Genomic DNA, 10,692 nt, shown 5'->3' with positions numbered 1-10,692 from the left:
GGTATGCAAGACATTCTAAGCCCATGCTCCTGGGGGTTTCCTAAGGACTAACCTAGGCCTGGGGTAGGGGATGTTAGTGACGTTACACATAAAGTTGACAGCAAGTGCTTGACGCATTTTTCCATCTAAATGGAGTAAGCAAACTGATATCACAACTTCAAAATAGGATCCAAAATATATGAACTTCAAGTTTGTGAGAGTAAGTGACATATGAGTGATAATTTGGAAAGCAAAATATCATTCTGTTTCAATTTCATTTCTCTTATTTTCCTCAAAAGCAATTGGCAACAGCACAGAAATACAGAAGAAATATACAGTTTCTTTTTACTCTTACATTGTATAGGGATTTTCACAACTTAGCTAGGTCCAAGGCAACAGTTACAATCATATGTACAGATACTTGCTGTGGTTCAAGATACGCATTTCAAATGGGCTAGTAACCTAACCAAGCAGATGGTATCGCCTGAAACTTGTTCTTGGCACATGCCAATACATCATAATAATCTACATGACTAAAGCAGTCGCGGAAATCAGTGAAGAGCTTTTCAAACACCCTCCATTGGACTTTGGTTGATCTAGAGTAAGGATATGGAAGAAAAACCTGCAAGTAGTAGAGGTAGGCAAATGGGTAATCAACGTCAATATGGGAAGAATGGCAACAAAAGAAATACACGGCGCACCGGAAAAATAACATCGTAGCAAACACAACAGAAAATTTGTCCATTTTAGAAGGCATGAGAGCATTTAATCTAAACATCAGCTTCTTAATGGGCAAAAGGGATCCTCTCTCTTTCTCTCTCTCTTTCTCTCTCTCTATACATACATAAACATACATGTAAACTAGATGCGTCTACATGTCTTTATGTGGCTGTATTCATGAAATCTCCCAGTATCTCTAGAGTAGTTTCCTTAGGTATAATTATTAACGACAAACTTCTGAATGGTGTAGCTTACATCACCCTCTTGTGCAAGAGTTTTAAGCAAACAAAACGTGTGCTCATTTTCCTCCAAACTGTCAAGAGCAGCCAACCAGATCTGTGAAGCAAGCTCATGGGCCATGTCACTTGATTTCCCACAAGCAATAAATTGATCTGCCAAAACACAAATTTAGTAAGATCTAGTTAGTGGGTACCGAGGACACTCAGGTTATGGGCACTCCACCAAGAAACTAATGACTATTGAATCATCAATCTAGATATAAAACCTATATGCAGTTTTAGTAGTTCAATTGATTAAGCACGACGACCAAATTTCTCTTATGGATTTGGTCCAACATATTTTCCACAAAACCTCACATACCCTCACCAACGCCACGGAATAAACAAGATGATGGATTTGATAAGAGAAAAACATGCAAAGCAACAAAATTAAAAAAATGAGTACATTTACAGAGTGAAAAATCTAATATGCAATCTACTAAACCTAAAGAGGGGTGAATAGGTCCTATTCAAAAAATTCACATAACAGTACAAAGAAATTTCAAGTGAAAATCAACATTCACATATGTATTGCACTAGTTAAACAATGTCAATTAGAAAACATGTGAAGCAAAATCCAACTTTAATTCTAGATTATTGAAAATATGATCAATATGTTAAATCACAAAACACAATGACATGAAAAAAGTACTGTAAAAAGCATCACTAATTGAAAACAAAATTTTTTTACGTGGAAAGCCCAAACAGGAAAAACTACATAACGTAGTCCAGCTCAAAACAATATTAGTAGTAAAAGATATATATAAGAATTATAAAACTATTACATAGATTTACAAACAAACCCGAACTCTACGAGACTTGTTTTGTTCAATTCACTCTTATTCAATGATCAAATTACCACGATTCTTGTCTTTTGTTCATTGATATCACGCGTCAAATCCATGTTGTGGTTCTTCCCACACCCGTTATCCATACAATGTCTTTAGACTCCTCCAGACTTTTCACATGCAGTGACGAAGAATTTGATCTCAATATCTCAGGTGGTCTGTTGAAGGGAACTCTAATAGAGATTTTTATAGTACTCACACAATAGAACTCGAGCTAAAAATGTTCATTGTAAAACATCTTTTTCTCTCAAGTTTTCTCAAGATTTTACTTAAAACAAGTGGTTTTTAGTTTCCTCACTCAAGAACAAGATAATGATTCACAAAAGGCTTGTGCTCTTTAAGGTCTTAGGAATTTCCTGTCAACGACTAAAGTTGTGAGAAAATGACATTTTTATAGACAAATAAAAAAAACCCTAAAAAATCAGTTTCTCGAAAGATGCACCACTCGTTTGAATCGGACTTGGGAGCATTTGAACAATGATTTTTTTAAATGATCTTCTCACGCAATTGTTTTGATCTGTCCTTCGAATGAGAGCTTCAAGTGATCATTCCACAATACATTTTGTGACATGCACAGTTTTACACCACGGGCTTCCCATGGTGCAATCAGCCACATCAACTCAGCAACACCATTCAAACGAGAATTAACAATCTTCAATAATTCTTAAAAAATTGCATAATTTAAAAATATTTTTAAACCATTTAAAAACTTCCCCCAACATAAAGACCTCGGGTTTAGGTAAGGTCCAATCTAACCTCCTTGAATCATCCGGATATCTAAGCCACTCACCGTCCTAATATTTTAAGGATCAGTGCGCCTCGTCGGAGTTGGACCTGTTTCAGGCAAATGATGGGAGTGGTCTGGCGTACTTTGGTGACATCGGTGGCTCTTCTTCAAGGTCGGCTGTGTTGGGTGAAGGGGTCTGAGCTACTTTGATTCCGCCAGAACCCAAGCCATTGCAGAACTCTCAGAAGTCGAAGGACAGTAGAGGAGTGCAGCTGGATGAGAACTTGTTGTTCAAGGCTGTGGCGGTGATCGGTGCTCCGCTGGTTACTTCGTAGGGTTTTCTTTCTTCGCCGTTGGTTGAGGCTGTTGCCTAGTCTGTGCCGGCGTTTGTAAGGGGTGCGGTCAGGAAATCCTCTTCGATAAGTTTTCTTCGATGAGCCTTCCTTATCCCGAGCACTTCTAGTGTGGTCCAGAGTCCTTCGGTTCCCCAACCTTCGGTTGGTGGCGTTGGGTTGGGTCCATCGTCTTCCTCTAGCGTGGGTGGGTTTGCTCCCTCAAATCAGTGGGATGGTCTTGTGCGTGAGAAGATGCTGGGGTTTTGTGCCCCTCCTGGTGGTTTGTCTGTGGGTGGCCGTCTGTACTCATTGCTACCGTCTAGGTCGTTTCTTATGTTTTCAATGGTAATTGGGTGTTCCCCACAGTTTTTGTCGGGTATGTGTTGGAGGGCTCAGCAACATTCTTTTGTCTCTGAGGTGGGTGAATCTTTGAAGGGGGATGATCTTAAGGTGGGGGTTGTAGATTACCCTGAGGCAATGCAAGATGCAAGATCGTGTTATCATACTAGGGGGATCTCTTACGGGTGGATGAGAAGGGTTTTCTAGATTTCTTGACTTTAGTTGATGAGGGACAGCGTCAAGCGGTTTCAATCTCTACTTCTAAACCAAAAGGGAGAAGGGATCTTAAGAATTTAGAGTGCTCGATCAACTTTGATGCTAGGGGAGTTGGTTCTAGCCGGGGTAAAGTCAAGAGGGCTCTTGCTGTGATGTAATGTAGCCCAGAGTTTTTGTGGGGTTAGGGTTTCTATTGTGAAGCTCTTGGTGATTCTTGTTGGGTTTTTGTAAGTGTTTTCTTCGTTCTTTTTTTTTGGGTGTCCTTTTTGTATACTTCATGTATGCTTAGGAGCGCCTTACGCTTTTTTTTTATGATATTTCTTTGACTACCTATAAAAAAACGTATTTTAAAGATCATTTCATGTGATGATGTATTCACAACCTTGTAGAAAGGCTTCAATGAAACATGACACAATTCATTTAACTTAAACTTAGACCTAAACTTAGAGCCCGTTTGGTTTGCGGAATAGACCTCTGGAATGGAACGGCTATTCCTTTGGAATAGTCATTCTTTTGTTTGGTAATGGTCTTTTATTTTTTGGGAATAGTTATTCCCGTGGGAATCACTAATCCCTTGCACACAGGAATAGCTATTCCTCTAAAAAATGAGAGGAATAGCTATTTCCCTCAATACATTTTACACAAACACCCATATATATATATATATATATATATATATTCACGAGACTACCTCCGAGGCGTCCGGGGGTGGTGGACCACCCCCGTGGCATCTTGGGGTGGCTACAGCCACCCCCGGAGCTCGTGCAGCCACCCCCAATGGCACCAGGGGTGGTGTGACCACCCCCGGCAGGTTTTGTGGGTGGCCAGCCACCCATTTTTTAGGTTTATTTATTTTTTTTATTTTCTAATATGAATTGAAAAAGAAAAAATTAAAATAATGTGGGGTTTTTTAGTAATTTTGATTCAATTCCAGTTAGACCATGTGTGTTATTACCAAACTAAAGAATTGAAATAATTATTTTATTCCAACATCTTCTATTCCCAGTAATACCTATTCATTTTCCTAATGGAATACCCATTTCGCTAACCAAACGGGGCCTTAATGTTTTTGTCTAAAGAATATGCCAACACATCTTAGACCAAATACACCGGAAATACAACACGATGAATATATGAAAGGCACAAGCAAGTGCCTTCAAATTACATGGAACAAAAATTGTTGACATGTGTCTGTAACACAAAAGCAAGTGACAGCCTTTAAGATGTTTATATGACCTTCTACCTATGAAATTTGAGATAGGAATTGGCACTCCACCAAACTCATAAATAATGATAAATCACTTATTCAGTTAGAAATTCATTAGGGTTGCAAGCAAGAAAATAAGTAAGTGAGAGCAGAGAACACACCAATTATGGTTCCATGAAGTACCCCTGAAGGAGGTGGCATAGTGGAAAGTTCAAGTTGCTCTTTCAAAAATAGATAAGTGTGCCCAACAAGCTCGTCTATCTCACCTTCCAGAGAAAAGATGTGTTTGCTAATGTATAAAGCTGTAAATCTCCTGAAGGCATTCATTGAGACCATTAGAATGCCAGTAAGCTTATAATAATATACTTTTGGTGAGTTAAAGAGGAAACCTACTAAATGCTATTGAAACCAATATAAGAGAGAATTTCAATTTCATATGATAGGTCCAAAGACAGATTATATGTTACTAAAAAAAAAGGGATGACAATGCAAGCAATAAGTCCTGAAGGGCTGTAAAAGCTGTGAGAGGAAAAATGTAACACCCTGCTTCAAAAACATAAAAATTAAATTTAAAACTTGGGGTTCAGCAAGATGCTGAAAGAAGGATTAAAGGAAGTGAATAAAATAAATTAATAACTAATGTGGGTTCTTAGGCAAGGGGCTACTACAGCAAAGGGAATGTTAGGACTTGGTGAAAATTTCACATTGGGAGGTCCCGTTATAATGGGACTAACCCACGTTCAAAAGAGTTAAGGATAAGACATGTGTCTCGTGTTTAAAAGAATCTTGTCCGAATGAGACTGAATTTCATGCAAAACAAACATAAACAAAAGACGAAAATTGGAGTATAGGGTTTTAAGGGCATGCAACTGCCCCCTTCATTCTCATCCGAACCACACATAGAGAAAGAGAGAGAGAGAGAAAGAGAGAGAGAGAGAGAGAGAGGCTTTTGGATCTAGGAGGAGAGAAAGATCAAGCTTCAAAGGGTAAACTCTTGACCTTGTCTCTCATTTCCTTGAAGTTATGGTTGATTTTGGTGCATGAGTTTGTTATTTCGAAGTTGGGGTTGTGTGTGTGTGTGATATGTAGTGTTTAGGTGAAAAGGTGGAAAAAGTGGAAGAGGTGAAAAGTGAGGGAAACATTGAAGCTTTGGCAAAGAGAAATTGGGAAAGACGATGAATAGTAGCCTCGTTCGAATGAGATTAAATCAAGGAATCTCGTTCGAAGGCTCGATCAATAGCCATCTAAATGAGATAACTTAGAGCACCCCGTTCCTAGTTTTGTTTGAACCCCCATTCAAATAGGACCAAAAAAAAAAAAAATCAGAGAGAGAATAATGGGGGAATGAAGACTTATAGGACATATGCACTACATTCGACACTAAAGGGGATTTAGGGCGACTTTAGGTAGAGGATGGTTATTAGGAGGAAAAATTAGGGTTTTACATTTATGAGCCCAACTAACTATAGGATAAATTTGCAGACAACTGAACCGATTATTATAGAGGAGGAGTTGCTGAGAAACTTAATGCTCAAAGTAAACTCATGCGAAAGTAGACAAGGATTTAATTGCATGAAAATTTGCAAAGGGAAAATGGGAACTTTTATGCAAGCATGAAATGTTATATTTTCTACATGCTATGAGCCCTAGATGCTTTGCAATCTTTACTATATCACGTAATGAAGAAAACAGGGGTATGTGGACTATGTTATGAAATGTTACGAAGTTATATGTATGATGACGTTATGAAATGTTATTGCGTAAACATGTGTCATTTTATGATATAAGAGTTTGAACCTAAGGCGTTTTTATGTTTATATTGGATCCACGTTGTTCGTGCTATATACATGTAGCCAAGGCAACAACATATGGTGTGAGGCTACTTTAGCTGTATCCTAGGCTGAGTGAGCCACCCAAGGAGAGCCTTGGTCAATCAACTAGGATATGCAGTACATTGTGTATTTCCCACAGCCATGGGGGTGTACCATGAGGTCCTACGGGAAGCAACAACTTTAACCGTATGGTGGTTAATTGTATGGGTACAGCCAAGGAGAATAGTTATGATGATAATGTATAAGTGTATATATATAGCCGACGCAACTACATACGGTGTGGGGCTATTTTAGGTGTATCCTAGGTTGAGTGAGCCACCCAAGGAGAGCCTGGGTCGATCCACTAGGATATGCGGTACGTAGTGCATTTCCTGCAGCCACGAGGGTGTACCATGAGGTCCTACGGGAAGCACCAACTTTAATCGTACGGTGGTTAATACTTAATTGTACGGGTACAGCCAAGGAAAAGAGTTATATATATATATGACCGTGGATTTTACACATAAATGGAAAATGTCCTAATTCATGTCTTGCATTTATAAATTATGTTACCTTGCAATATCGAAGGATCAGCAGGAATACTTTTTATGCATTGATTACCTCTTTATGGAAGTCATTGCATGAAAACATTTTATTCATGTGTTTTCTAACAAGGGCTCATTTCATATACGGCTTGCAAGTAACGTTTGCTTACTAAGTCGTGGAATTACCCCTTCCACCTGTAAAACGTTGTTTTACAGGTACATAATTAGAGGTTCGACAAGAGGAATAGGAGGTAAACAAGACTACTTGAATTTATATGATTAGCATATATAGTTTCTTGGAGGATTTTAGCATGACTATCTAGACGGTGGATGGCACTTAGTGCCTTTTTGTGATATAATGAATCTATTCACTATTTTGATGATGGATATGTAGTGAGATATATTTCGGATTACATTTGTTGTGATCATTGACCTATGAACTATATGTTTATGATTATGGGAATGTAATGGTACTTACCTTTGATGCTCTCGTTAATGTATTTGATGTTGTTAATTTACCAAAAAAGTAAAATTAAAAATTATAGCCAAAATTCCACTGCAATCATGTTATAAAGCATAGTAGTAGCACTTCGAATTATTAAAAAGGAAAAATAATTTGTGGGCATTTTAAAAAAACCATCCGAGTGTTGACATAGTTATTGGGCAAATGTCAGGAACTAGCTTAAGGAGCTGTAGTCAATACCGCGGATTTTTTGAGTTTAGGCTGGTCCATGTTTGGGTTTATTTTGTGGGATTATTTTTTAACTTGGCTCAGTTTGTGGGTCTTGAATTTACTCTTGGGCCAAGTTTAGTTTACCAGGAGAAATTTGGTCCATATGTTAGTTGATAAGGTCCTACAAGTTATGTATTGATATTTGCTGTAGCTAAAGAAATATTGACCAAACTGCTGCTTTGTTTGATGTGTCATGCATCTTTCTTGTAGTTCTGACGCCTAAGAACCCTCTGATGGCTAGACTGATCTACCCTGCTCTTCACTAACTCCCATTTTTCTCATCTACCTTTCTAGTTTAACAAAGCTGATTTTAGTTTACAGCTTGTTATCAGCCAGAATATACCCAAATTAATATTTATAGTTTTGATGCTGAGTAAGATCCTGAAATGTATTTTTTAATCTGTTGCAATTCATCTTACTACAGGAATGCAGGGTCTGATAAATGATGCACAACAGAGGAATATGCCAAATGCATCACAAACAGCTAAAGGTGTGGACGTTTTATAAAGAATTCATTCCACTTCATAAGTAGCGGGTCAGCTAATGTAATGGGCATATGTATATTGTAAAGTACATGTATTATGAAACGTAGGCTTCTGATATTGAAGAGAAAAACATCCACTTAACTTGATATCAACCAGGGGAAACAATCTTTGCATACTTTTTATAATTATGTTTCCTGAAATGTTATACTTAACAAATATATATATATATATATATATATATATATACTGTTATTATACTGCGACTCATTTTTAGTTATCAGTTGCAGAACTTCAATCAAAATTTGACCAATCAGGCTCTATCTATCAAAGATGTAAAGATAATAAAGCTAAGCCTAAAGGCTCTAAATGATTGCCCAAATAATTCCTAAGCCGCACATCAAAATATCAGGAAATGATATTATTATACTGCGACTCATTTTTAGTTATCATTTGCAGAACTTCAATCAAAATTTGACCAATCAGGCTCTATCTATCAAAGATGTAAAGATAATAAAGCTAAGCCTAAAGGCTCTAAATGATTGCCCAAATAATTTCTAAGCCGCACATCAAAATATCAGAAAGATCATTTCCTTTAGAAGGTAATAATCAATTTCCATCAATTTGCATAGCCTTTCTCCAAGCCATGAAACTATAAACTAAACGTTGCTCCGAGAATTTCTGAGAAATTAAAATTATATGAATACCAGAAAATAAAGGGACTACACTCTACCTTTGGCTTAATCCTCGAGGGATAGGTCCAGGCCACCTTTTAGCTTGGATAGCCAAAGGATAAGTCTTGATTAGAGCAGCTTGCCACAAGCATTCTCCACGAAACAAATTGGCCCATTGCTTTTTCACACATGATATATGTGCCCAATCTGAGACAGGAACTCGAATGAAAATTTCTATCAGGAGATGATCAGGAAGCTTTTCAACTGAATTATCAACTGATGTTATCGTGTCATCATCACTGATACTGTTATCTGTCATTAGAATTCTGCAAAGAAAGAGCGAAAGTGTGAAAAGCATTTGACAAAAAAAAAAAAAAAAACATCAATGTGCCCAATGGAAAGTTTGTACCGCAAGTTCATTTTAGAAAGGGGGTGAATGCTTTTATCCAATTAGGACGCTAGGCATGATGTGAAAGAAAAAGTTTGAGAACTATTTTAAAAAGGACAAAAAGAAGAATAAATAGAGTTTCCATGTTTACCAAAATGGGAATAAGCTTTCAGCATAAATGAATAACAAGGTAAAAAGAAAAACAATCATGGATTTTACAAAGTTCAGCAATATAACTAAATTTCCTTTCGAAAGCTTCATAAGGCCCCAATTATATCAACTTAACTAACCCATAATCCCAACCGAAATAAGAATTTTTTTTTTTTTTTTTTTTTTTTAAAAAAAGAAAGTAATTTCCAACAATAGGTTATATTTCAAGTGTTTAATTTGCAACATATCAAACTATCTCCTAAAAAGAAAAACAATCATGGATTTTACAAAGTTCCACAAGAATGATTATATAACTAAATTTCTATAAATTTCCTTTTGAAAGCTTCATAAGGCCCCAAGTGTATCAATGCTGTCAACTTAACTAACCCATAATCCCAACCGAAATAAGATTTTTTTCTTTTTTAGAAAAAAAGAAAAAGAAAAGCAATTTCCAGCAATAGGTTAGTTTCAAGTGTTTAATTTGAAACATATCAAACTAACGCACCATTAAAGTCTTTGGTAGAATCTCCAATTGTCAAGCTATTGGATTTTTCTTTTCATTTCAAGCAGACAGGATTAACATATTAAATGTATACTAGATTAACTCATTCTACAAAAGATCTCATATTTAGCTTATAAAAGTAATTAATTTCAAGTGACATTTTCTTTATATCGGTTTGGCTGTGAAGGAGAAAACTGTATACAAGAAAGAGTAAATTGACTTGTTAGCTGGACTAACATAACCTCCGTTCTAGTTAAATATGAATATAAAACACCGATGCTCCTGAATTTAAACAGAATTACAAAGAACCCATCTTAAGTTTGATCGAGTCAATCCAAATTTTGCCAATTTTCCACACAAAACGCCAAAGAAGTCACCAACAAAAGAAAAACCCATCAAAGTAACACAAAGAAAAGTTTACACGAAGAAGGGAAAAAGAAGTGAAAGCACATATGACTTTCTTTCAACTATTATGAAGGAAATGGCACAAACTGAGTTTTAACGAGAAAAACAACTGGGAAAGACAATAACTGAAGTAGAAAACTCAACCCCATACCTGAGAGAACCTCTGTTGAGAGTTTGAAACGGGGAGGAAGAGGGTCTGCAGTTCAGGGCGTCTGACGTGGGTTGTGTGTTTGTGGCTTGTGCTTTTTTTTCTATTTCAAAATACATATTTTTTACAGACAAAAATTTCCTCAAAAAAATTTCGACCTACCTCACAAGTGCCATCATATATATATATATATATATATATATAT

At 36.7% G+C, this 10,692-nt stretch overlaps 1 protein-coding gene across 1 annotated transcript; it reads right to left on the bottom strand.

Moving 5' to 3' along the window:
- Positions 1-247: 247 nt before the first annotated feature.
- On the bottom strand, positions 248-10,595 carry LOC132187171 (uncharacterized). The gene is made up of 5 exons (XM_059601382.1): positions 10,491-10,595; positions 8,954-9,220; positions 4,811-4,962; positions 955-1,091; positions 248-601 (listed from the first exon to the last, which is right to left on the bottom strand). Exons 2-5 carry the CDS (start codon positions 9,211-9,213, stop codon positions 434-436), a joined length of 717 nt encoding a protein of 238 aa, XP_059457365.1. The 5' UTR covers positions 9,214-9,220; positions 10,491-10,595; the 3' UTR covers positions 248-433.
- Between the last annotated feature and the right edge of the window lie 97 nt (positions 10,596-10,692).

Source organism: Corylus avellana, chromosome ca7 (assembly GCF_901000735.1).
Source record: "Corylus avellana chromosome ca7, CavTom2PMs-1.0".
NCBI lineage: Eukaryota > Viridiplantae > Streptophyta > Magnoliopsida > Fagales > Betulaceae > Corylus > Corylus avellana.
Note: the sequence above shows the minus strand (reverse complement) of the source record. Positions and strands in the feature narration are given on the sequence as shown.